The sequence below is a fragment of the Paramisgurnus dabryanus genome, chromosome 6, assembly GCF_030506205.2.
Source record: "Paramisgurnus dabryanus chromosome 6, PD_genome_1.1, whole genome shotgun sequence".
NCBI lineage: Eukaryota > Metazoa > Chordata > Actinopteri > Cypriniformes > Cobitidae > Paramisgurnus > Paramisgurnus dabryanus.
The window spans coordinates 35,649,280-35,676,523 of record NC_133342.1 but is presented as its reverse complement, the minus strand read 5'-3'; the positions used below and the strand labels follow the sequence as shown (position 1 = coordinate 35,676,523).

At 38.0% G+C, this 27,244-nt stretch overlaps 3 protein-coding genes across 4 annotated transcripts in view; 2 read left to right on the top strand and 1 right to left on the bottom strand.

The window, feature by feature from the left end:
- The first annotated feature begins 1,613 nt into the window (after positions 1 to 1,613).
- Positions 1,614 to 10,509, top strand: serbp1b (SERPINE1 mRNA binding protein 1b). Its single transcript, XM_065277113.2, has 9 exons — positions 1,614 to 1,993; positions 5,068 to 5,245; positions 5,620 to 5,772; positions 5,862 to 5,933; positions 7,225 to 7,299; positions 7,383 to 7,569; positions 7,711 to 7,767; positions 8,658 to 8,885; positions 9,050 to 10,509. Exons 1-9 carry the CDS (start codon positions 1,738 to 1,740, stop codon positions 9,107 to 9,109), a joined length of 1,266 nt encoding a protein of 421 aa, XP_065133185.1. The 5' UTR covers positions 1,614 to 1,737; the 3' UTR covers positions 9,110 to 10,509.
- Positions 10,510 to 12,682: 2,173 nt separating this feature from the next.
- LOC135767449 (cerebellin-2-like) lies at positions 12,683 to 14,885 on the top strand. The gene is made up of 5 exons (XM_065277174.2): positions 12,683 to 12,899; positions 13,743 to 13,826; positions 13,937 to 14,071; positions 14,147 to 14,431; positions 14,800 to 14,885. Exons 1-5 carry the CDS (start codon positions 12,731 to 12,733, stop codon positions 14,823 to 14,825), a joined length of 699 nt encoding a protein of 232 aa, XP_065133246.1. The 5' UTR covers positions 12,683 to 12,730; the 3' UTR covers positions 14,826 to 14,885.
- An 80-nt stretch (positions 14,886 to 14,965) lies between these two features.
- Positions 14,966 to 27,244, bottom strand: part of tep1 (telomerase-associated protein 1) — a 48,832-nt gene continuing 36,553 nt past the window's right edge. For both annotated transcript variants that reach the window (XM_065276982.2, XM_065276981.2), the window contains exons 39-56: positions 26,766 to 26,978; positions 24,643 to 24,699; positions 24,420 to 24,558; positions 24,064 to 24,294; positions 23,802 to 23,959; positions 23,539 to 23,646; positions 23,317 to 23,421; positions 23,105 to 23,234; positions 22,929 to 23,014; positions 22,677 to 22,812; positions 18,797 to 18,927; positions 18,166 to 18,287; positions 17,774 to 17,914; positions 17,025 to 17,124; positions 16,805 to 16,928; positions 16,389 to 16,471; positions 16,177 to 16,281; positions 14,966 to 15,098 (exon numbers count right to left, since the gene is read on the bottom strand). In XM_065276982.2, coding sequence (XP_065133054.1) covers positions 14,970 to 15,098; positions 16,177 to 16,281; positions 16,389 to 16,471; positions 16,805 to 16,928; positions 17,025 to 17,124; positions 17,774 to 17,914; positions 18,166 to 18,287; positions 18,797 to 18,927; positions 22,677 to 22,812; positions 22,929 to 23,014; positions 23,105 to 23,234; positions 23,317 to 23,421; positions 23,539 to 23,646; positions 23,802 to 23,959; positions 24,064 to 24,294; positions 24,420 to 24,558; positions 24,643 to 24,699; positions 26,766 to 26,978 — 2,298 coding nt within the window. In that variant the 3' untranslated portion in view covers positions 14,966 to 14,969. The remainder of the gene's footprint in view (positions 15,099 to 16,176; positions 16,282 to 16,388; positions 16,472 to 16,804; positions 16,929 to 17,024; positions 17,125 to 17,773; positions 17,915 to 18,165; positions 18,288 to 18,796; positions 18,928 to 22,676; positions 22,813 to 22,928; positions 23,015 to 23,104; positions 23,235 to 23,316; positions 23,422 to 23,538; positions 23,647 to 23,801; positions 23,960 to 24,063; positions 24,295 to 24,419; positions 24,559 to 24,642; positions 24,700 to 26,765; positions 26,979 to 27,244) is intronic.

Here is a 27,244-nt window from a genome sequence, read left to right as displayed (position 1 = left end):
AAACCTAAATGAAATTCAATCCTAATTTCTAATTCTAATCAAATGACTTCAGTCTCCTCAAAAAAGCTCAAGATGTGTTTCGTGCTAAAAGAGGTCACACTAAATACTGACTGATGCTTGAAGAAGACATTTAGTTCTGAATTTTTTTTTAAATTTTTTGTACATATTTCCTCTGTTTTAGGTTTGTATCTTAGTACAAAGAGTGAAAAATAAATATGGATGGACTTTAAACATTGCAAAAATGCTAAAACCAGAAAAGCTGGTGGTGATGGCCTTTTGCACAGTAGGCTTGTCTGTAGTGTTTATTTAGGACAGAAGATTTAAATGAACTCGTAGCAACAGGATAAGTCTGTTTAGTTGATTTAACCAAGTCAACAAATTTTTTTCACAGTTCAGTTTCACTTTTAATTTACAAAAAAAGCGCCACAACCGGGCCACAGCCTTTCATTTAATAATCACTGGGCCAAATGGCCACACTCATCATTTCTCAAAATTAAATATCAGTGTGTGGGCCAGATTTGGGCTGAGGAAACAGGCAATGTTTAAACGTAGTACATTAATTTAGAATGGTGATCAAACTGATAAAGTAAACCGTTTTGTTGCACAACTTGGAGCCAATCAGATTTGAGTATCAGTCCGTATTCAGTTATAAATGAAAGTCTGTTTGAATTAGTTTCTATTTGTTCAGAATAGGGCTGTTAATTTAACGCATTATTAAGATTAATTAATTATGAGGGAAAGTAATGTTTGACTTTTTTTATCGGTTTTATGCTTTAGGCAGTGTGCAAATAATTGCCAATGGTAAAGACAGCCTGTAAATGCACCATGTTTTTTTGCACTTGAACAGAAATATTTACACAAAAAATATCTCTTAATAAACTCGTAAACAAGCAGTGAATGTAAGCAGTGGAAAAAAAAAAGGCAGTATAATGGACCTGCCGTGCACTCTTAAAATGACAGTATAAATCTGATGCTGTCTGTTTAATCAAACAATGGACAAAGAAAAAAATATTTGTCTTGACTGATTAACTTTTGTAACTTTAAAAAAAAATTGTTCTGTTGAACACAAAAGAAGATCTTTTAAGAAATGTTTGTAACCAAACCGTTTGTGGACCCCATTTACTTCCATAGTATTCTTTTTTCCTATACTAAGTGAATGGGGTCCACGAACGGTTTGGTAGAAACATTTCTTAAAATATCTTCCTTTGTGTTAATCAGAACAAAGACATCTATACATTTTGTAACAACATGAGGGTGAATAAATGATGACAGAATTGATCTATTGAACTATCCCTTTAAGACAGATTTTCTGTCTGCCAGTGGTTCTGGGGACCCCAAGATTGTGCCATGAGGGCCACAGTTTTATGACATTTTTACACTTATGATCTGTGACTGGGGTGCTTTGGGTTGGCAAAATACATTTTTAGGCTGTCCCATCCTTGTTGTCACACTACGAATAGGCCTGCATGGTCTCAAAGCCATGCACTAAAGGCGTAAATCCTATTTATAAGCAATTATGTCCAACATAGCCCCACAAAAACACAAAAAAGTATTCAGTAAACAGCACATTTGAAAAACTACACGCCCCATATGGCGCGAACGCCGCAATGTCCCGGATATTGAGAGCGCCGGAAGAGAAGCAGGTGTCTTCCCTGGCCATCTTGTGGTTGTCCGACGTGAGCTGTTTGCTCGAACCCTCGAAGAATCCGAGGAGAATCCCGCTGTTAGGGCACCATCATGCCCGGACATCTGCAAGAAGGGTTCGGCTGCGTCGTGACCAATCGGTTCGACCAGCTATTAGACGACGAATCCGACCCGTTCGAGATATTAAAGGCGGCCGAAAACAAGAAGAAAGATGCGGCCGCGTCTGGAGGCTCGAAGACGGCAGCCCAAGCCGCCAAACAGCCGAAGAAAGAGTCACAGAAAGACAGAAAAAATACAGCGCCGGAAAAGAAAGAAGAGACTCCGGCTCCTGTGCCTCTGAAGAAAGAGGGTATGAAAAGGTTTTTAAGTAAACATCAGCATGTCAGTGCGGCGGTGTGTCAAAACCCAGTGCTTGCTGATCAGACAGCATTTCTAGGCATCATAAACGCGTTGCGATTTAAAAGCGAGGATCGCATTTAAACTGTTTATTTGAACCCCAAAACGATTTCTGCGATGGCCAGAAGTGATGTCTCGGTAGACAGCTCGCTAGGTTTTAAAGCGCGACTGTTGACGGAGTGCTCGTGAGCATATAAACAAAGCAATGAAGTCAACATGGACTCCAGCTTGAGCTGCTGCTGTCGTCGTTTAATGTTCAATAACAATGTGCTGTGAAAACGCAACCAAAACCGTGCATACGCTTAAAATCTGTGTTTATTTAGCTCTGACATGTCAACATAAACTTATCCTGATTTGATAAGCTTCACTTTATTTATAACTGCGTAGCTGCTTTAGCCACATGCTAACCTGCTAACTGTATGTGTATGTGCTTTATCTGCTCATATTTGTGTGTGTCGACCTCGATAAGAGAGGATGTGCTCGTGCGGCTATGCAAATGTGAATGGGTGTAGTTTCGCTTTTATTTTACAGGACATGTGCAAACACTAGTGCTAATCTCTGTAATGTAGGTCAGATTAGTGTTAAAATGGTTTGTTGTTTCCATTATAGCCTAGTTGTTGTTGACTGACAGTGTCACGTGTCACGATCAGCTGTTTTTAATGTTACGCACCCCGTGCCATCTCAAACGTATATGACTTTATTCAGCTGCCCACAGAGAATTTTATATAAAAAAAGACCACCATGTTTTCTTGCATGGTATGCACATTTTTAATGCTCCAGAAAGCGAAGTTAGTGATATGAAAACCAAAACAAGAGCTGAATTTAAATATGGGACACGTGAATAAAATGGGGTGATGGATCGCATTGGTTCTTGCGTGTCTTGTGACAAAACATAAACTCTAAATATTTTTCTTTATTTACTTTGATTGCCTAAAGAAACAGTTCGCCCAAAATGAAAATAAGCTCATAATTTATTCACTATAATGCCATTTTAGGTATATATGACTTTCCCAGACTGGGCTTATTATCGTAGTCTCAGACTAAAATGCATGTTTGAGCTGCCTTAATTTAAAAACGCTTTGTACTGAACACCAGTATTGTTTTTTGTAAGGTATGTTTGTAAAAACTACTTTAATGTCCTAATGTAACTAAGACCTAATCCTGGATTAATCTTATATTCAATTTTATTTTGGCCCTTCCTAGTCTTGTAATGGCGCTAAAATAGTGATTGCATGTTTGAAACCCATCCATCATAAGAAAAAGGAATCAATATAACTTGGGATCGTTTAAAGGTGCAGTGTGTAAATTTTAGTGGTGAGGTTGCGAATTGCAACCAATGGCTCAGTTCACTGCTCACCCCTAGCTTTTGAAACACATAGAGAAGTTATGGTAGCCACTACCAGACAAACATGTCATCTTCGGAGACAACTTAGTTAAAAAGTTTGTCCGGTAAGGGCTTCTGTAGAAACATGGTGTCACAAAATGGCAACTTCCATGTAAGGGGACCCTCGGTATGTAGATAAAAACGTCTCATTCTAAGGTAATAAAAACATAATGGTTCATTATAAAAAGGTCTTTATACACCCCTGATAATATCGTTTTGTATATTATTTTGCATTTCTGTCAAGAGATCCTTCTAAAAATTACACACTGTACCTTTAATATGTCAAAATGAAAAGTTTCTGAGAGAAAACGATTCGCATTTTGAGTTTATTTAGAGATTGAAAAGTCAAGTGTAAATGTAAACAACAATACGTTGTGTATGATCTAAAATTGCGACACGCCGGCTCCACTTCGGTACATAATGCCAAGTTTACATGTATGACTTTAAACGTTGTCCGTTCGCTGTGCTGTTCAGACTGCATGACTTGCTCTCTATAAAGTCTGGAGTCTTGAAGTTGTTGAGATGTTCACACTACGTGACGCTACATAAATGAATGATCAGGAAGTCAGGCGCTACTACACCAACCGAGAACAACTCTGTCACCCAGCGATTCTATCCGGTTTCCCAACGCTTTGTCATGAATAAAAACAAGCAAGAAGTGGAACAGGAAATGACGCGAAAAACCCCTGAAAAAATAAGGAATATGGGTGGAAAAATAGTTTAGCATAACTGGTACCTCAAATAAGTGTTGCTCTCATTCGCTGCAGCTCATCATGACACGCAACATCACAGGATGTTGAGGTTCAGATATTTGTCATGCTTGATATTTTTCTGCCATTGGCAAAGCATCTACGAGCCTCTTTGATGTGTCTTTGACAAATTTACGCATAAAGATTGGCGAGTGCTGATTTGTCCCACATCACGACCTGTTGGCAAGCCCAATGACTTGTAAAATCGGGTTTCAAATCCTTTAGTGTGAACTTTGCATTAAGCGATCGTTGGTTCTGGCTAGTCGTGACTAGTTGTCATGTGCGTCTTTACAAAATACAAGACAGAAGAGAACCAATGATTGTATTTGGCTGAAAAAAGTGTGTTCGACTTCATGCTGCGCCGCAAATACCAACAGGAGGATGACATTAAAGTACATTGAGAATGATTCGAGAAATTATACAGAGGAGCTTTTGAATCGCTCTCGCTTTACTTTAATGTCATCCGCCTGTCGTTTGTACGGCGCTGCATGAAGTCGAACATAAAATAAATACACACAACATTTTTGGGTGAACTATTCCTTAACTACCTGTTTAATATACAAATAATTATTGCCTCCGTTTATGCAGTAACAAAACCTTGTTGTGTTAATCTTGTTACTAAAAGAGTGTTGGTATGATTCATGAGCTATCATATTTTAAAAATAAAAATGAGTTCTCCAAAAATGATCCTTATTTAGCCAACACAATCGCTCTAAACCTGTATAAAAGACTTTTGTGGAGCACAAAGCAGCATGTTTACACTCCTTTATCCGTACAATGACAATGAATGGTGACTGGAGCTGTCAAGCTTTAAAGAGCATGACAGATGATTTACATTCTACACCGTGTTAGATTTTACTGTGAGTTTAATGAATGTCTGAATGTGTATTTTAGGCATGAGGAGGGTCGGTCGGAGACCGGAGCAGCAGGGTCAGGCCCCTTCCCAGCACCAAGGAGGTCAAGGAGAGGGTCGACCCAGTGACAGGAGACCAGAAAGACGACCTCCTCGTGAGCGGCGCTTCGACAAACCAGCTGATGAGAAACCTCAGGGTGGAGAGTTTTCTGCAGACAAGTGAGTTATTGTAATAATTATAATATTGTAAGAAGCTTTATTATGGGCACATGTAGATAATACTTTAGATGGATAATATTTTTAGTTGGTGTTGATTGTTGAGTAGTTTTTCTTAAAGGTGTAGTTCACCTTGAATGCTTACATGAGTTACTTCTGCATATCACAAAAGATAATATCTGTTTGAAATAAATGTTTTTTAATGCAGTGGAATTGAACACAGAGGTGAAACATTAAAGCTTCAAAAGCTGCTTTAGTATATTCTTAGTTTTTCTTTTTCTTAACCTCACATTGTTTATCTTCAGAATTTAAAAAGCATTGTGTAATTATTGCACCACAGTTGGCTTTTTGTTACTAAATTTGCATGTTTTCTTTAGGCCATCTGCAGACAGGCCGGCTAGAGGGCGTGGTGGAGGACGCGGGGGTGGACGCGGGCGTGGACGGGGCATGGGACGTGGCGAGGGACGTATCGAAGGCTTTGATTCTCGGGGGAAACGCGACTTTGACAGACACAGCGGCAATGACAAATCGTGAGTCAACAATAACACAAATGCTGGATTTATAAGCGTCTTGTCACACTTGTCTCACTGGATTGTCGTTGGTTCTTTTCATGTTCTAGTCGACAGAAAGGAGAGGAGAAGCGCAGTGGGAGTGGCCCACACAACTGGGGCAATGTGAAGGAAGAAGTCAGGTAGGATTAACGTTTGAAGCTTACGGCCTTTCAGTATCTTATTTTTGTGTGTTTTTCAATAAAAAACACACAAAATTTTGTTGTTTTCAATAAATGAATTGTCTTCATTTGAGGGTTTAAAACCACAATCTAATGATGGGATTAGAAACATCAAAGTTTGATTTCACATTGACATGATCTTAGTCAGTATTAAAAATAACTAATTTACATTTTCATACAATGGCTATGTTTACATGCACAACATTTTGTTACGGGGACTGAATTTAATACGATTGAAGGTTACGACGATACAGTTTACATGCACCCTAAAGAATACAGTCTTATTTGAATGTTCGTTTACATGTACATTATATAGAATCCAAACCAAATGTCAGTGCACAGCCAGGGTTGCCAGATTCGCGTATCAAAACCATCCGAATGGACGTTCAAAACTAGCCCAAAAGCATCCCAATGACTATTCACAGCCCAAAAACCAATAACTAAGCAACAAAATCATTTAATCTTTAACCAGCAGAAAAAAACAGCTGGTGGAAACAGTTTAAACAGTAGCCCAAATCTAAACTCGAAAAAGCAGAGGACTTGGCAACGTTACGCTGCGAACACCATGTCTCGTCGAGTTCACACTTTATCTCTGGATAAAAGTCAAAACTGAGTTGGAGAAAGTTGTTCATGAGAAGTTTTCAGATATAGGTGATGAAAACACTTTTCAAAAGACACAATGCTATTTTATTGCTTTAAGTAGCCTAATGTTTTGAAAGTACAAACACGGCAGAATTTCGTACATCACTTGTACAGCGCGTGACCCCATTAACGCTACCTTAATAATGCGTGATGCTATTGCGTGTTTCTGTGATGAGAATCATGTGATATAAGAGGTAAATATAAGACGTGAACTTGAGCAAAAATGTTTTGTGCATGTGCACAATGTATTTTTGCGTCCGATTGAGAAAATTCTACGATTCACGTGTTTACATGCGTACTTTTCTCCTGCTGATCGGATCACAGATCGGAATTCACCACCCCCTTCAATACGATCCAAATTTGCATCCGATCGTCCTCAATCGTATTAATTGAAGTGTTTACATGAAGACTTTTCAGTACGATTGAGCCATCAATACGATTATAAACTGATTATTTGGTTGCATGAGAACGTAGCTAATGTTCTTTACATTATATAGAAGGATTTTATGTAGAACATTATAGATAATTTTTTTTTTTTAAATAGCTGGTCATGTAAAAGCAAGTGCTTTAGCTAATCTGATATCTCTAATTGAAGTGTCTGATTTGACAGTGAGCTAAACCAGACAGCTGCACCTGAGCCCACTTCTGAAGGAGACGAACAGGCACCTGCTGATTCCGAAAACAAGTGAGTTCTGTTTGTTACTAAAGCTGGGAAATAATCATGCCTGCTATACAGAGCATCACATTTGGATGGCTTTGTTTGTTTAGGGAGAATGAAGTCGAGGAAGTGAAGGAAGAAGGTCCTAAGGAGATGACACTGGATGAATGGAAGGCCATGCAGGACAAAGAACGCGCCAAAGTTGAATTCAACATCCGCAAGCCCAACGAGGGAAACGACGGACAGTGGAAGAAGGGCTACGTACTGCACAAATCAAAGAGCGAGGAAGTCGGCACGGTAAGTTTAGATTTTTTTATGACCAAAGGCATCATAAAGGTGGTGCATAAATATTTTAAGGTTTCATCGGAAACAAATGTTGTTATTTTCATTTTTACTAAAGTTGTGAGTATTATGATTCATGTGTTTGTTTGTTTCCAGCGGCCGGCTGGAGCTGTGATTGAATCTGGAGATGTTGATCCTGACTCATTCCAGAAGGTATCTGTCCCGCCATTGCACACATGTCATGTGAAATTTGTGGCTGGTAAATTTTTGGTGGTTCATTGTCCTAATAGTTTGTTCATATATAAATTCTGGCATTGAGGTGTCAGCTCTGTGGTTATAGTCTTGATATTTTACTTGACTGTATTGTTGTGAACTTAAACGGACATTCCACTTTTTTTTTTCATTTTCCAGCTCCCTAGAGTTAAACATTTGATTTTTACCATTTTGGAATCCATTCAGTTGATCTCCGGGTCTGGCGCTAGCACTTTTAGCATAGCTTAGCATAATCCATTGAATCTGATTAGACCATTTGCATCGCGCTTAAAAAACAAAACAAAAGAGTTTGGATATTTTTCCTATTTAAAACTTGACTCTTCTGCAGTTACATCGTGTACTAAGACCGACGGAAAATTTAAAGTTGCGATTTTCTAGGCAGATATGGCCAAGAACTATACTCTCATTCTGGTGTAATAATTAAGGACTTTGCTGATGTAACATGGCTGCAGCAGGCGTAGTGATATTATGCAGTAGCCGAAAATAGTCCCCTTGGTTACTTTCGATAGCAGGGGACTATTTTCGGGTGCTGTGTAATATCACTAAGCCTGCTGCAGCCGCAACTTTTAATTTTCCGTCGGTCTTAGTTTAGTTCAATGCTAATGGGTCTAATCAGATTCAATGAATTGTGCTAAGCTATGCTAAAAGTGCTAGCGCTTGGTAAAAATTGTAAAAATCAAATGTTTAATTCTAGGGAAACTGGAAAATTAGCATTTAAAAAAAAATCCCTGTCCCTTTAATTTCCCAACATCCACCAGAAAAGCAGATTTTCTTAGGTTTGGAAAGGGTAGACTATGAACCTAAAGCTGAGTACATATTTGTTTTTAAAGGCCGAAGAAGGTGCCGGTGATCATCACTTCCGGAAGCCAGCCAATGACATAACCTCCCAGTTGGAGATCAACTTTGGAGACTTGGGTCGACCGGGACGTGGCCGCGGGGGCTCTCGTGGTGGCCGCGGGGGTCGTGGAGGCGGCAGCGGTGGTGGTGGAGGAGGCGGCGGCGGCGGCGGTGGCGGCGGCGCAGGGCGACCAAGCCGAGGTGGCGGCAGATCTGAGAGGGTAAACATAATCTAAATTTCCTCCTAGTGCAGTTCATGTGGCTAATTGATAAACCTAAATGCATCCTAATTTAGTTTTTTAGTCTAACAATAATTCTGTTTGCAGTTCTGATGAAAACGTCTGAGTTGTTCTGAAGGTTAATAACTTGTTTTTGTTTTTGTCAGGGTGGAGGCGTTTCTGTTCCTAATGTGGATGACCCTGAGGCTTTTCCAGCCTTGGCCTAAAGCTCAGCTCCTTCATCTAATTTTTCTCCTCCTCCTCCGGGCCTCCTCCTCTTTGACGCTTGCATGCTTATGGATCCTTTGACCATAGAAACCGTTGACAAATAATTGAACACGAGAGACTGTCATCCACACATACACTGAGAACTGACTTTTACCTGCGGAAAAAAAACACACAAAATGGACTTCTTGATACACTGAAGCAAATTATTGGTAGAGGTTTTGTATTTAGAGACATGATAGCAGGGATTTGTTCATACAGTATTTTTTCCCCTTGTTTTCCCAGAGATTATGCATTCGCCATAAATATTTTTTTATTGCTGCTTGAATGTATGCGATTCAAGATAGATTTGAAGCGTGTTGTGAAAGCTTCCACTCGCGTGTAATGGCGTAGTCATTCTCGATAGCTCTACCAAAAGCAAAATGTTTTTTTTTTTCTAAGTGAGATACAAGACGACTTGTAGTGGTTGTTTTACTGTTAATATATACATGAGTCATGTATATTGACTATTTTAAATGTTTTGAAAGAGAGCTCAAAGGTCAGGTTATCCTCTGGTCATTTGGATATTATTTTTGGTCTGTAGCAAGAAGCGAATGTCTCGTCTTGATCTTTCTTTGTTGTTTTTGTCGTCCTCTGGTGGACCAGTGGTATTGGTGTACGTGTTTTTGTTCCTGACTGAGAGTAAGATCTTAAGTGCCCAGGGCTCGGTGTAGGTCCAGGCTGGTCCTTGTAGGTTCTCCTGAACTAGAAACCTTGGGACCACTTTCAGCTGTATATTTGTGTGTGTGTGTGCGTGAAAGATAACCTGTTTTAATACTCATCTGCCGTAAATTAATTTTCCTGAACTTAGATTGTACGTTTCAGCAAGTCATGAAGTTTTATTGACTTTTTTTAGTGGGTTTTATCTAGTAAAGGTTGTCACACATCTTGCACTTGGGTTTATGGTGACGTTTGAAATCTAGCTAATAAGCACATGGTCTACTCGCATCAGTACCATTTGTTTATTTGTATTTCTCCTGTGGTCTTTGCTGTGTTTTTGTTTTTAATGATTACCATGACAGCACTGCTGCTTGCTTTTTCTGAAAATTGTGTAATTCGGGGTGGGACAATTTAGGTTGTGCTGCAAAGAAAATACGGAACCAATTTTCATATATGTGAAATGGCACGACCCCCAAGTGTGATGGCTCTGCGATTTGCTCTGTATAGATAAGAGGAGGGACAATAAAGCTGATGACGACACTAGATTCGAGTCCAGGCTTCAGGTTTGTCACACTTCTACTGGAAGACTTGCCTGGGACCTCCAGTCCAGTCGTAGATGAGCCTCTCTTACTCTTTGTGATTCAGTTGTTTCTATTATAAATATGTCTCCAAATATCCCTGTTCAATAAACTGCTTAGAAGTGTTCAGTGAGTGCTTTTCGTACAAGAATGTAAATTGATGTTAATGATAACGGGGATGTTAATGTGGCTGTATCATAGTGAATGCTATTTATGCATTTGGAAGACTTATTCACAGCTATATTGCATTAAAACGAACTTTTATTACCATTTCAATGGGATTCAATATGCAAGTAATAGTGCTTTACCAGTACAGCTACTGTAATCATTAGTTGGTTACATTGTAATTTTTTAAGTAAACACTTCCACACTAAATCGTATTAACCACACTAAAACATCTGGGTCATTTTCAACCCAGTAGGGTCAAACCTGGCTAATGGGTTCAATTAACCAAGAAAATGTCTTCATTTGACCCAAAAATGGGTTAAGATGGTGGTTCTCAAACAAAGTTCATGTTCCTGTTGTCACTGGGCCGCTACCCTACCAAAAAGTATACCTTTGCGCCTGGAGAGTGCATACCTTACAAGTACCAATTAATACATATCTGTACATATTAGGACCTTTTTAAAGATGCCATAGAATGTAATAAACCAATAAACCCCAAGAAGCAGTGGGTTACCAGTGCATTTTATAACTCCGCTTTGCGTCGTGCCTATTATTATTTGTTTTACTTATGCAAATATTTATTATTGTCAGCCAATCTTTACAGAGTTTGAACATTAACACTGCACTGTGCTTACAAGTAAATAAAAACTTGAATAAACAAATTTTGCCCAAAAGTTAAATAAAAACGATACTTTCAGAAAATATAATAAATATATTTTCAGATTAATCAATTTGCAAAATTAAGAATATACTAATATTTTTGTTAAACATCATTTAAAGGTGCTCTAAGCGAATTGAAGCGTTTTAGACCATAAAACATTTTTTGTTACATACCGAAAACATCTCCTCACTATCTGCTTGCTGCCTGTCCGCTGATCAAACTGTAAAAAAACGCGATCTCTGTAGACAGCCCAGGCTTCACAAACGGCAATATCAACAAATGGCCAAACCTAGCCAGCACTAAACAAAACAAAGTATTCCAGCCAATAAACGACAAGAAGGATTTGGGGGTGGGCGCGTTCATGAAAGCACGGAAGGGAGGGGGAGGAGTTAGCTACGCTCTGTCTGTTTGAAAACAGTTCAAACATCAACAGGAAGTGACGTCGCACATTATTCGCTTAGAGCGCCTTTAATATATGCCACAAAGTAAACCATCAGACTGAACAAATTTAGTCACTTTAATTCAGGCATTTAAATGTTAATCCATCAGTGTGGTGCATTTTGAAAGTCTTTTTTGTCATTTATGAGGAATTTTATGTTCTTGTAAACAATGTTGTGCTCTACTAGTAAACTCATTGGTTGCATATATGAATGATAGAGACATGGCACACAAAAATGATAGAATAATTAGTGGGAGCATTTGATACAGATTTATTATAGATTACTAAACTCCACAGCAACCTTTGCTCCTTGAATTTGAAGTGGATACTGTAACTCGCATACTGTAGTTATTTTGGCAAAGCATCTGTCACATTCAGAGCCCCGCGCTTTTCACACACACGCAAACCAGATCCACGCACGGAAAGCTGTAGGCATTTTTTAATTTCTGCCATTTTCTCATTCCCGCTAACTTCTGAGACATTGGCCGAATGGCAGTAGGCTATATGACTGCGACAACTACAGCAGCGGCGGAGGAAGTCGTTTGACCCACACAGAGGGATTTTATGGTTTTTTCCCCCCCAAAATATCGATAGTAGAGATTGAAATATCGCGCTTGTGGTCTGACTGACTGATTTTAACGCGTTAATGATTAAAGAATCAATCACTACAATTACATCATCCATTAATATTCATGAGCCAGGTTTTTTATAAGACACTTTCCCACTTACATCATCCAATATCCGTGCCCTAACACAGTGGTTTTCAAACTGGGGGCCGGGGCCCCCTGGGGGGCCGCGAGATGGTGCCAGGGGGGCCCCAGTTTTATGACATTTTATGAAATACATTAATTTATCATGAATTCTGTGTAATTAAACCTAAAAAATAAGGCTAGAAACCAAAAGCACTACTTTTTTTGAATAATTTAATGTTTTTTTATTAAATTTTGAGTTTTAGAACAGTTTTTTGTCACAAATTTTCTTTGAGGGGGCCGCGAAGGAATGCACCGTACAGAAGGGGGGCCGCATGCTGAAAAAGTTTGGGAACCACTGCCCTAACACACACACACACACAAATCACAAAATGTTGAGGCTTCTTGCTGTTTTAATGCTCAATATGTGGGCCGTACGGGCAGAAGATTTACTTTCTCCAGAAATCAACATTCTCAATGAACTTGGCAAGATTAAAACCTTGGAAAAAACTATTAAAGATATGGAAATTGAAATGGAGCGACTTAGGACAGAAAACAAAGGTAAGACCCTGTTGCTAAAACTAGTTTTTACAGCTATTTTATAATCACCTTACGATCAAATTGCCTGTATGCTTTATCTAATGGCTTCAGTAGCCTTATAGAGAATAAAGATGGGATACCTAATCCCAAATTTAAAATGATTTTAATGAAAATCGTATCCATTTTATATTTTTTCAGACAACACTACAGAAAATGCATTTAGCATACTCAGGCAAAACTGCCTTTAATAAGAAAGTGTTTCAATTTTGTGGTGGATGTTGATAATAATATTCATCTGTAACATGAGTATTGGTTTTATATGGGAAACACTCATTAACTGCATAATTTAACAACAAACAATACTTCTACAGCATTTGTAAATTGTATTACATAAATAAACAATGATAAATTGTATTTGCATAAACCCAGCTAACAAAAAGAAGTTTTAAAAATGTTCTTGAAAGTTGCTAAAGATCCCATTAAGGTTATGCAAACATAAAAAGCATGCATTTAAAAAAAATCTTTTTCAAATGTTTAATTTATTCAACGTTTAAAACACTTATTTTGTATATTTTAAGAACTTTTTGCATGTTTTGTTTATTGATAAAGAAACATTACATCTCACATTTAAAATGGTTCTAAAAACATTATTTTTTGAATGAAAAGCTGTGGATATAGCTGTGTTGCTTGTTATATAGCTTGTTATATATATCGGTTTTTAGTTTTTTTTATGTCATTTGTCTAAACCAACAGTACTTTGAGTTGCAGTATTTGGATACAAAGGTTAAAAAGTAAATCAATTTGTTTGTCCATGTTTGCACAGAACTTTATTTATTTTCTTTTTTTAAATGATCGTTTTTTTAGCACAGACCGATACACTAAAGTCCTTGTATGATGCAATGAATGACTCAAAGGTAAAAGTGGATGAACTAATAAAGCAGAACACAGGTAACATAAAGCACAAATTAATGTATTACTTTTGTTGATTTTCTGATTGATATTTATAAAGTATTTTCAGTTTGAATAGATTTTTAAATGCTAATGTGTTTGTTTAACAGATTCAAAGGTTGCTTTCTCAGCTTCTCTTTTGACCAGTCATGGTGCAACAAACGTTGGACCCTTTTCAGGTTTACAAACCCTGATTTACAAGCACGTTTTTCTCAATATAGGAAATGCCTATGATTCAAACACAGGTAACTCAATAAATGAATGCATCTTTCTTTTTTGAAATAATGCTTTATTAATGCTTTATTATTTGTGTGATACAGGAATCTTTACAGCACCGGTTAGAGGAGTCTATGCGTTCAGAGTCTTTTCTAAAGCTGATGGTAGTGCAGATAAATCTGTTACTGCAGGCTTGTTTAAAAATTACCAGCATATCATTTCAACACATGCACAACAACAAAACGGTTTCTACAGCTCTTCAAATGGGGTTTCTTTGCTTTTAGAAAAAAACGATCAGGTTAAAGTAAATCTTTATCCAGAGCGATGGATTTTTGACAATGGTGAACACCATCACAGCACCTTCAGCGGACACCTGCTTTTCCCAATGTGTAAGTAATACATATCCTTTAAAATAAACAGCTTACTGCTTAACTTTATAGAATCAAATAATTATCCTGCATGTGAAAACCCAGCTAAAGTCTTTTTTGTCTACATAAATTCATTTCATTCACATATATTATACATTTTTAATTAAATTAAAGCATATATCCCAAGTACCAGGGCAGCAGTATCATCTAGATGAGGGATTTTCAATCTTTTTGATGGCATGGGATGGCATCCATTTTTATATATATAAAGAAACATTGAAACTGTGTCAGATAAATAATTGTGATCTTATAAAGACAGCAAATTGTTTAGAAACGTATAACTGGCTACACTTTAAACTATTTCTGCTTTGTCTTTTTTCTCTTAAAAGTTTCTGGGGACCACTTGGAAGCTTGAAAAACCCTGATCTACATGTATTATTAATTATAAGTCCCAAATAAATGTTTGTGCAAAATACACACTGTGTAAGTTTATGATTGCAAAGAAAGAGCCTGTGTTTTTTTACACATGAAACGAATGGGTATGTCCTCTGAATGAACTTTAAGGCATCGCCCCTTTCCAGGACAGGAAGTACAGATGACCCTGTGCGTCTCCACAAACAAATTCCGTTGGATTACTTGGGTTGATCTCCAATACATTGACAGGAGCTCCACACACAAACATGCCCAGCTGTGAAATAACAAGAAAAAAAATAAATGTTAAACAGACGGGAAATAAAAATATAAATGTCGGAATCTCTACGAATTTCAGGCTTCCCAGACTTTAGTTAACTTCAAATTCAAGGGCCTTTCAAGGACTTTCCAGGTCCAATACCCTCAAACTCAAGGACTAAATGTGGGGACACATTTCAAGTGAGAGCAAGGTTACATTGTGTTAACTTTTAAGATACATTGTTACAGTTCCCTTTCGAGGGAACTTGCGCTGCGTCACTGTAGTGACACTTTAGGGACGCCTTCAGGGGTAAGTGCGTCTAAATGTGTATATCAAATTCAACCAGTGATGAGGCTTAACGACAAAGACAGGGTGACGCGGGAGCCAGGAAGTATATCGCTATCTGAAATGTTGCCAAAGACGGCTTAACAGGGACGCAGGAAGTATGGCAAGGGAGACGCAGCACCTCATTCCCTTCTCAGGGAACAACAGTTACATACGTAACCAGAGACGTTTTCATGTGTCAAACACAACCATGCAAAAAAGCATTTTGGTATGAATCAACATTCGCATACAGAAGATATAAGAATTTAAAGCTAACAGTTTAGCACGTGTGCTTAAAAACTCTAGACTTTTTATGATATTATCCTACACTACACAGGAAATAATAAGGATTTTTTTTCCAGGAAAACTTGCATAAAATAGATTCAAGCACTTTTAATGACCTGTATCTATATACGTATAATTTCACAAACTTCCCAGGGCCTTGAATTTTTCCCCTAGATTTACAAACTTTCAAGCACCCGTGGGAACCCTGGAATTACATTAAAAACATGAAAACAAGTACCATTTGCCTTTAAATAGGATAGCAAAAGCACACGTTTGACAATTTTTTTTTGTTAGGACTAAAGTGATAGGGTTTCACTGATACAGTAAAAAGTGAACTGACATTATACTGTATATCCACAAAAAATAAAACGCTGACTAAAATAAATAAAATAAAATAAATAAAAATAAAACGCTTTTGCCAACTAAATTGTCTTTGAAATATCTAATGAAATAACATTTAGACATTTTCATAGTAAGAAAAAGAGACCTGTTTCTTAGTGTTTCTGTCCCACAGTTTGACGGTTCTGTCACAGGATGCAGACACGATGAGGTCTGTGGTGAGTTTCAGTACAGTCACTTTGTCTTGGTGCACCTAGAGATCAAGCAATACCCACCCAATTTATTACCAGAACAAACATACATATGAAAGAAACAGAATTCATTACTACATCTATCAGAGAAGCTGAAAAAGACACTTGCCAGTCTTCTCTGGGTCCAGGCGGAGAGATTGGATGGCTGATTAAACCACATGTATCCTTTAGAATCACCACACACGACAAAGCCTGCAAATAAACATCCATCACATGTTTAAAACGTGCCATTACAGCATTTTAGGAGGACTTTCATAATTACTTTCCATTGACAGTAGTGCTGTGTATTCTGTATCTTTTAGCAAGCAACATAATCTTTAATATAACAAAATATGCCCATTTCTGTTTGGAGGGCTCTAAAATTGTACAACAGCGCCAACGTCATAGGTTTATTCCTAAAAAAACTACAATACAACATCATAAAATGCAAGTCACATGACTTGCAAGTCCCTTTGGACTTAAATGTAAATATAGCTGATTTAAAAAAGATGAAAGGTGCTATTTAAAGGATAAGTGAAGGTTTACAATCCTGCACTGCTGTAGCTGTGATCCAGGGCTTGTTGGCATCCTTCTGCTCCCCATCCTCCTCATCGCCTATGAGACTTGTGCAGTTTTGTAGGCCGTTAGAGACATTGGCACTCAAAGATATCTGAAAGGCAGTTGTATCAGATCATTATAACACTAAAGTATTACTAATATATCCTTATGATGAAGATGATGATGATGATGATGATGAAGTACTTACAATAAAACTCAGATGCACTTTGCTCCTCTCCTGCCCCCACAACCAAAAGCTCTTCTCATCATTGGCCATCACTCCAGCAGGACGCGCAGTTTCCGGCCAGCTACAAAGACACACATGTCGATGCATTCATTGTAATACTCAACAAATGAATGATACCATTTACAGTACAGGGCTTTTTGGGTCCAATAACAATGTACCCGACCCGAATGACCCGAATTACTTTTAACACGAACCCGACATGCATAATTTTTTTTTTTTAAAGAAAGACGCGACCCGAGACAAACCTGACAAAATTAGACCTGAGTCCGACCCAACAGCAATTTTATTTAACCCAACTGAACCCGAATGTAAACGGCACAGACGTGCACGCATCAGTCTAACAGAAAGAAACACTGGTGGCCTCGTATCCAATTTGGAAGCAGCTCCATTTATTTTACTTTATAATCTGAGGACAACGACATCAAGGTAACTTCTAAAATGTGCATTCCGTTTGGCCAAAACACATTCATTTTACATTAACCGATGCCGTTAATATTATATCCGACCCGTGTCCAAGGCACACGTGAAACTTTTAGACCTGAACCCGCTCGGTTCTCCGGTTGGACCTTGGGTTTTCGGATCTAAGTAAACCGGTGAAGACCTCTAATTCACAGTACATCATATTTAACCTGTATTTAGCCATATATTTGTCTCCTGTAAGGGTGTGTAAAACTTTGAATGTGCATAACATGTGAGATGTGTTTGTGTACCAATAAGTTTCAGTTGTCCAATCGTTTACAGTGGAGAAGACAGCAACGGTTCTTCCATGTCCACCAACTCCATAAAGAGTAGAACAGTAGTGTAAAAAGCCCACAGGAATATCCATTGTGTATGAAGACGCCTTTTCCAGACTGAAATAAAAAAGATGAGAACATATAGATGAACTCATAGAGATGTACATCAGTAACGTACAACAACAAAAAGCTGTAGCCACCATTATAAAATATTAGAAACATTAAGTTTATGCCCGCATATTTTGGGCAATCATAATATTTTAAGAGCTTAGTTTTGCTTTCAGATCATGCATTTAGTTACAATTTCTCAATACTAAAACTATTTAAAAAAAAATAGTATGAAAGTTTAAAGGGTTAAAAGGCAATACCCCACAATGCACTTCTCAGAGTTCAACTCCAGGTTCCAAACAGACACGGAGTAATCAGTGCAGGCCACAGCTAACTGTGCATCCGGCATACTGGTCATTGCACAAACACCACTATCACTGACCTGAGAACAGAGCAGCAACAACAGTATTTCTTTCAGGTTTTGCAGTCTGTTGTTGTGTTTTGTAATTCTGGGAATATTTCGTCATCCAATGCAATAACTTTAAAATGTAGTTATAGTTTCGCCACTGTTCTGTGTAAATGGTGTATTGCATAAAAGTGTCAGTTAATGATTAGTTAACTATTTATATAGGGGCGTGTACATCAAAGCATTTAAACGTGGTTGAAAACAGCAGGCGGACACTGACTTCAGCTGAGCGCTTTGGCCTATGAGAAGTGACATTTGACGAGTTGAGCTTTTTACCCAAAGTTGAAAATTGTTCAACTCTGGGTGCTCAGGTCTGAGTGTGGAAAAATTACTTCAATTGGAAACATACTCCAGTGTAAATGCCTTGGTGTACACGTTCCTTTAGTGTTGCTGTCCCACAATGTAACGCTCCTTTACTTATATGTGGCATGAAATAATAATAATAATAATAATAATAATAATGTCAGTTCCTGATCCATAGTTACCTTTTTCCAGTAAACCATTGAATTCTGATGCCACATCTCCAATCTGCCTGTGTCATAACCACACACCAGCAGTTCACCATTATCCAGGAAGCACATTGCTCGGACACTGCCCTTCTGGGAAGGAGGACATTCTGTGTGGTTGTATTAAAAAAAACAATGCCATGATTTATCATCACATTATTCATAGGTGTCATTTACACTGGGGACGCTGGGGACATGTCCCCACCACTTTTTGAAATGGCTGATTTTGTCCCCACCACTTTTTGAAAGCATTTGGTTAAAATGTTCTGAAAAATCAAGCAATACATGTGCGACTTACACTGCAAAAATAACTTTCTTACTTTGTATTTTTGTCTTGTTTTCAGTAGAAATATCAAAAAATTCTTAAATCAAGATGAGCAAAATTTTCCTGATGAGCAAAATTACCTAAAAAAATAGTTTTTAGACAAAAAATATACAATTTAAGTGAATTTGTGATTAAAACAAGCAAAAATATATCTGCCAATGGAGTGAGAAAAAAATCTAAAAATAAGACGTCTTTTTTCTTAAACACTTAGTGGCAGTTTCCCGGACAGGGATTAGCTTAATCCAGGACTAGGCCTTAGTTTAATTAGGAAATATAACTAGTTTTAACAAACATGCCTTACTAAAAACATTACCTGTGTGCATTTTGAGGCAAAACAAAGGGCACTGATGTATTTTAAGATATGTCAGTTCAAGTTGTTTTCAGTTTGGACAGCTGTTAAAAATGTTTTAGTCTAGGACTACACTGTAAAAATTTAAAAATTCCGTAGAAATTACAATGTTATTGCAGCTGGGTTGCTGGTAATTTACCGTAGATTTACATTTATGTTATTTACTGGCAAGAGTTTGTTCAAAGTTGAATAAATTTTATCTTTACAGAATAAAACTATACAATAACAGCCTCATGCAAAGCATTCTGGGAACCAGAAATCATCGTCAACCTTTTTCTGTTTTTTGCTTCAGATTTTTTTCCCAGAATATTTAGCAGATGCTGTTTTTTTGTTTTACTCTGTAAAGACAAAGACTTGTAAATGTTTAATGTTCATTTAACTTTGAACAAAATGTTGCCAGTAAAAAACATAAATTTAAATCTACAGTAAGTTACCGGCAACCCAGCTGCATTTCTACGGAATTTTTTTACAGTGTAGTCTAATCCCTGTCCGAGAAACGCCCCATAATTTATTTTTCTCACCCCATTGGCAGATATTTTTGCTTGTTTTAAGCACAAATTCCCTTAAATTGTATAGTTTTTGTCTAAAAACTAGACTTATTTTCTTACGTCATTTTGCTAATCAAGAAAATACATCTTGATTTAAGAATTTTTAGATATTTCTACTGAAAACAAGACAAAAATACTAAGTAAGAAAGTCAGATTTTCAAGAAAAAAATTCTTAGTATTTTTGTCTTGTTTTCAGTAAAATATCTAAAAATTCTTAAATTAAGATGCTTTTTCTTGATGAGCAAAACAACCCAAGAAAATAAGTCTAGTTTTTAGACCAAAAACATCAAATTCAAGTGATCTTTTGCATAAAACAAGCAAGAAAATCTGCCAATGGGGTAATTTAGTGTTATATAAAAATGTTCAAGATTTTTTTTGCTTACCCCATTGGCAGATTTTCTTGCTTGTTTTATGCACAAGATCACTTACATTTGATCTTTTTGGTCTAATATTTAAATAATAATATAAATTTGATATTTTTTGCTTGTTTTATGCACAAAATCAGTTACATTTGGTATTTTTGGTCTAAAACTAGACTTATTTTCTTGGGTTGTTTTGCTCATCAAGAAAAAGCATCCTAATTTAAGATTTTTTACTGAAAACAAGACAAAAATACTAAGACCATTTTTTCTTGAAAATAATTTTTTGCAGTATATGAATGGTTTTGTGGTCCAGGGTCACATATGTTGCGTTGTGTGCTTATGGTGTGTTTTCTTTTGCATATGTAATGAATTTCATTGTAATCATTGACTTAATGCGCTGCTGTTTTCTACAGTATGGTGCTTTGGCACTTTTCGGTTGAGCTGGTGTTGTAGGGACTGTAATATGCGCAGTTGACATTGTTAAGGGTTTTATGCTGAGTATTTTTGTGTTCTTGACCGGCCTACACTATACCCATTTTTGATGCGCCGTTATTCAATATTTTTCCCGTCCTACTGTAATGTTTTTTCATCTGATCTTTTGTCCCCACCACTTTTCAACACAAACTAACGCCCCTGACATTATTTATTGAAATCAAATAAATGTTGCATTTGGGTTAGTAGCTGTATTTTAGCTCTTTCCCCACCACCATCTTGTCAATTAAGAGAAAACGGTTGCATAAAAAAACGTGTCTAAAAAACTCGACACTTAACGGTCACAGATTTTCCTGTGTAGTGGAAGGAGTGGTGCTAAATGTGCTAGCGCTAACAATGACCATTTTTACTAACTTTAAATGTTATTGACAAAAAATAGATAACACTGACATTAACTCTTTTCCGGAAATATGGATTGCCTTAAAAACCCGTTATTGGCAATCCATATTTCTGCTATTATACAATACAATACAAACTTTATTTCTATAGCACATTTAAAACAACTCCCGTTGACCAAAGTGCTTTCCAGGAAGACATTTAACAAAAAGAAAGACAAAAACAAACATTAAAACAATAGAGTAAGAGCTAAAAAAAATTAAAATAAAACTCTAGCCAACATTAAAAGCCATACTAAAAAGATATGATTTTAATCTCGACTTAAAAACATCCACAGAAGGAGCCGATTTAATGCATAAGGGAAGAGGCTTCCATAAGCGTGGCGCGGCTACCGAAAAGGACCTGTCACCCTTTGACTTTAACCTAGTTTTAGGAACATGCAAAATCATCTCATTGGTAGATCTAGTAATTCTTGTGTTTTGATAGGGCATTAGAAGATTGGCAATACATTTTGGTGCAATACCGTGCAGTGCTTATCCACTAGGTGAAGCTCTTACACAACTTAGCACTTACACGTAATAGCACTTTTGGGAGTACTTCGACTCGGCGCAGTAACACCCTCCCTCTCCCATTATGAGAGGGAGAAGAGGAGCGGACTTTTCAGGCGAGTTGAAGTACTCCCAAAAGTGCTATTATGCCATACAATATAGTTCCTCTTTTAAATCCGCTTAGAAAAGCGCTACGTTGTATTTTGTACCACCAAACTTGCTCGTATAACTACTCGTCTTAAATAGGAAAAACGTTGATGTGTTTGGTCACTTCTAACTTTATCTCTGTTTGATACCATTGAATGAATGGGGCTAAGCTAAATGCTATGGAAGTTTCGCAGCGCCGCTCCATCGCTTACGTGCACACACACAGATGATAGAGGGATGTATCAACTCTTCTTAGTTAAGGTAATAACATAGTTTAATATTGAAAATGAGTAGACTATTCCTTTAAGATAATGTCCTTAATATTGGGAAATAATCCGTTTTTACAATCTTCACGCTATCTTTCATCGTTTGCCAGACGTTCTACAACATCTGCTTCAGTTTGTGTTTATTAACCCTTTAGATTCACTTCATCACGCAGCTATTTAAAAAAAAAAACAGATACAGCTAACCGCTACTCGTCCAATAAGGCTCACTAGCGGCGAGCTTAAGTGTCAGAATTCACTCACTCGTTTTCATTCACTCCTTCGACTGGACCAAAAGTAGGGAAGAATGAATGGGGGTATAGGGGCCTATTTCGGACACATTATTTGCAACGCAGCTTAGATTGTTTGAATAGTATTGCACAAAATTGGGACGCAACATGTTTTCTCTAACAAATGTTCTCTGGACTCTATTGAAGCAGTGATATGACAGTTTAATTGGCTCTGAGAGAGTCTGTGATTGGTCAGTACCCATTGCTGAAGTGACGCTCCACGACCTGAGGGAACGATCCCTTGAGACGGTGAGGAACTCCGGCTGTCCCGCCTGTTTACACACAACAGCTTGAACCTCTGCACTGTGGCCATGCAGAGTGCTGTGATGCTGCACCTATACAAAGAAGATGTTTCAGAACTTCCTTTTAATAATCATTAATAATGAACAATAATGTTAAGCTTCGTTTGAAATATAAATGAAACGAGTGCCAAAAAGACAATGTTGGTTACCTGCAGTGGGTGCCAGAGCTTACAGGTTCCATCCTCTGATGCTGTGGCCACCAATAAGTCTTCTGGTTTCAATGTCTCTCCCACATCTGTTTGCAACAACAACAACTGATTTGCTATGGAAGAGACTATATAGATATAAAAATATTTAAAAACCCTGTGTTTGTGTGTGTGTGTACCTGGCTGAGTGACAACAGTGCATTGATGGACGCGTGATCTGTGTGCCTGGATCCTGGTGACCTCCATGCCTGAATTCCACTTCCACACCATCAGCAGTCCATCTGCTGTCCCTGCCATCACATTATCCTCCTATAGACATTCAAAGTGAACTGAATTAACAACCCAAGTGCAAACGTTTTAAGTCATCATGCTTTTGAATGCACTGGCTTACCCAGCAGCACAATGTGCTCAGAGGAGAACTGAAAAGGACATTTCTTATCAAATTTCCTGTCTGGATGTCCCATACGGACAGCTTGCAGTCACTTGAGCAGCTTATCTGAAGTGTGAGAGAGCGTTTTAATGCATACATGCAGTTTCCAATACACTGTGTCAGATTTTCAGTGTTATTATTGGTGGTAACTAAACTGTACTTTAAAAATTTGGCACATCTCACCACAGCTTGTGATGTCCAGGCACACCCCGTAATCCAGTCTCCATGACAATGGGATATAGTCCGTTTAAGAACTGGAGGTAAAGAGTTCACCTTCCATATTATCAAAGCCTACATTAACAGAGGATAATATGTATTGTCATGAAATACAGTCTCCTGTCATTCAACTAACATAAAACATTCACCTTTTAATTTTAAGGCAGGGCTTCAACTCTTACGGGCCATATATTAAGTACCGTAGAGATAAATTTGGCCTATATAGGTACCTGATCCTTCCCTCCTGAAAGAAGCGCCTTCCCATTTGATGTGAAGGCAAGGCATGTGACCCCTCCATTGTGACCTCTCAGAATACACATCACAGTAGGGTCAACCCAAGGCTTGGAAGTCAATTCTCTCTTCGACCACAAAGCAATAGTGAAATCATCTAAAACAAAATGACATTTTCAAAATAATGATCATCCATAGATGTTAAACCCAAGTGTGAACTAGCAAAATGATGCAAAACATTTGTTGGACGTTTCCACTGACCTGATGCAGAAGCCACATAAGTGGAGTTTTGAGCCAGGGCGAGGATCGGTCCCTTCTGTACTCCAAAAGATCCTATTAGCACAAGGCTTTCTGGATTTTCTCTTTGACTTTCCCAGATCCTGATTTGATGATCTGAGCTGCCAGACAGCAGCATTTTTGTATCCTCAGCCTCCATCCACAACAGACAGAGTGTGGACATCTGAAGTTCCTCACTGCTCCAGATCTTCCTTCCTATAAAACATACAGCAGAATACTAAAATATCTTCTTTGAGTTGATATACTGTATGTCGGCGCTTGAGTTGATAATTCAAGCACAAGCAACTTTGTAGATGCTGTAAATGTTTAAGATTGTGTACCTGACTCAAAATTGTACAGTTTGATGCCCTCTCCATGGTAACCCACTGCAGCGTACTGATTGGTTACAGCCACACAAAGAGCATTAGCTTCCTCATCATTTCTATGTCTGGAGTGCTTTTGTTGCTGTAACATCAGCTTCTGAAAATGATAAATAAAAACTATTATTCTTGAACTGCACATTTACAAGTTAAGAAGGAAATCTAATTCAAGAACCTTTAGTACCTTTTCCTCTCCCAGTACAACGACACAACGTCCAAGACCCCCTGACCATACCTGAACCTAGACAATAAAAATGGGTTGAATTAATATTTATAAAGATGTCCTGTGATTGAGTATGATGTGATACGCCTGCTGAAACCTGCACATTGTAACAAAATGTACCAGGAGGAGTTACACACCAGCTTAGAGTGATTCAAGACCATGGCAGTTTACGAGTTAACCAGCTGCTTGAGTGACAATTTACCAGCATTGACCTGCAGTTTACCAGCATTAATCAGCTTGACGATTTTATCATTATTAACCAGTAAAACTTGTAGTTTACTGGCATTAACCTGCATGACCAGCAGTTTATAAGCATTTACCAGCTTGACAGGCAAATTTACTTTTATTAACCAGCATGACTTGCCGTTAAGTGGCATTAACCAGTGTGACCTGCAGTTTACCAGAATACTAAACAGGCAAATTAACTATTACTATACTATAAATTTACTATACGTGACTTGCAGTTAACTGGAATTAACCAGCGTGACCTGCAGTTTATAAGCATTTACCAGCTTGACAGGCAAATTAAAGGTGACATAGAATGATTGAACAGGGTATTTATCCTTGTTCTGTGATGTGACATGTAGACAAAAAAATGTTGTTTGGGTCTGTAATGCCTTAGAAGCTTCCTAAAAAGCTCTCTCAGATAGCTCTATTAGGGTGGGGGATTTTAAACAAGTGGTTTTGCACCTATTTGGCTCCCCCTACTGGATTAACTTGCAATCTCATTACTGATTGGCTGACTTTCCTGCCACTCAAAAAATGTAGCCAATTATTTTAAAGTGGAGGGGCAGTTAGATGCCTGTGATGTCGTAAGCATCAGTTTTTCAGATTGGGCTGTTTTCTGGCTGACATTTTTAAAAGAGGAATTTCTATGAAACTGAGATGTTTAGCATGTCTAGCACTTTTTGTATGTTTGTGAATGTGGGTAGACTACCATTATTCAACAAAGACAAGGTAAAAATGGTTTTTCATTCTCTGTCCCTTAACTGGCATTAACCTGCATGACCTGCAGTTTACAAGCATTTACCAGCTTGACAGGCAAATTTACTTTTATTAACCAGCATGACTTGCAGTAAACTGGCAATAAACAGCGTAACCTGCAGTTTACCAGCTTGACAGGGAAATTTACTATTACTATACTATAAATTTACTATAAATGACTTGCAGTTAACTGGAACTACCCAGCTTGAGTTGAAGTTTACCAGGCTTAACCAGCTTGAGTTTCAGTTTACAAGTATTAACCAGCCTGACAGGCAAATTTACCATTATTAATTAGCATGACTTGCAGTTATCCGGCATTAACCAGTGTAACCTGCAGTTTACCAGCATTTACCAGCTATACAGACAAATGTACTCTTATTAACCAGCATGACTTGCAGCTAACTGGCATTAACCAACTTAAATTGCAGTTTACCAGCATTAACCAGCTTGACAGGCAAATTTACAATTTTTAACCGCATGACTAGCCTGGGTGCCAGCCGAACTTAGCCCCGCTCACAACATTTCACGTCGGGAAGTTTGGTCTGGTGTCGCTCCGTTATGGCGCAACTATGCTCGACCCAAAGCTGGTCGACCAATCAAATTGTCAGAGAGGGCTTTATACGATGATGGACAGATGATCAACAGCAACGTAATCAACCACGTCACCAAAGAGCGCTTGTGTTGAATCCGTTTACAACAATGACTGCTGCCGCTGGAGAATTGAGATGTGAAGATTCTGCCATCAAGTCTGTTCTAGAAGACATCGACAGCATGCACGACAACGTGTATATAACTAGCGGTCCTTTTCGAAAGCCGTGGATGAAGTTCATTTTACACATGGTAAGAGATAGTCTGACTGTATTACTTAGTAAATAACTCACAATGTCGTGATATGAATTAAATGTTGTAAACATAGTAGGTGTCAATGTACGTTCGCTAACTCAGACTTAGTACAATCATATAGTATGATAACGTCAGGCTACAGCATGACAGGCAGTTTACCAGAATTAACCAGCTTGACTGGCAGTTTACAGACATTCAATCTAAACTTTAATCTGGATTTTAGAAATTGTATCTACCAAAGTGATTATATTCCTTACCACTTGGTCATATCCAGCACTCAGCAACAGAGATCCTCCCTGTAGGAAGTTTAGGGTCTCTGTGGACCCGCGGTGAGCGTGATAACTTCCTAAACAAGAAGCTGCTGGAACTGACCAGAGACGCACTTCTCCAAACAAACTGCCCGAGCACAGCATGGAGGAGCAGGGAGAGAAAGACAAACAGCGCACAGAACTCTGATGACCTAACAGAGTCTGAGAAGAAGAGAAAAAGAGAGAGAGAGCATAAAATGTGCCATACAATGTAAACCTAACTATATTTGACTATATCAGGTACAACACAATATATTCAGATTCATGGGCGTCGGAACCATTATATGTGGGTGGGACAGGACCCACCCACTTTTTAAGACCAATGATAATGGACCCACCCACTTTTTCTGTACTTTAGCGCATTTGTCTGTTCACTTATCAATGCGCTGTTAGTCAAAATCCATTCCACTAAAGCAGGAATCCCCAAC

Bases quoted from the DNA above. Each gene is read 5' to 3' on its own strand.
- LOC135767449 (XM_065277174.2), top strand. From the start codon at position 12,731: ATGTTGAGGCTTCTTGCTGTTTTAATGCTCAATATGTGGGCCGTACGG. The intron at 12,900-13,742 runs GTAAGACCCTGT...TCGTTTTTTTAG, and splicing joins ACTTAGGACAGAAAACAAAG to CACAGACCGATACACTAAAG. The intron at 14,072-14,146 runs GTAACTCAATAA...TGTGTGATACAG, and splicing joins TGCCTATGATTCAAACACAG to GAATCTTTACAGCACCGGTT.
- serbp1b (XM_065277113.2), top strand. From the start codon at position 1,738: ATGCCCGGACATCTGCAAGAAGGGTTCGGCTGCGTCGTGACCAATCGG. The intron at 5,246-5,619 runs GTGAGTTATTGT...TGTTTTCTTTAG, and splicing joins GGAGAGTTTTCTGCAGACAA to GCCATCTGCAGACAGGCCGG. The intron at 7,768-8,657 runs GTATCTGTCCCG...TTGTTTTTAAAG, and splicing joins ATCCTGACTCATTCCAGAAG to GCCGAAGAAGGTGCCGGTGA.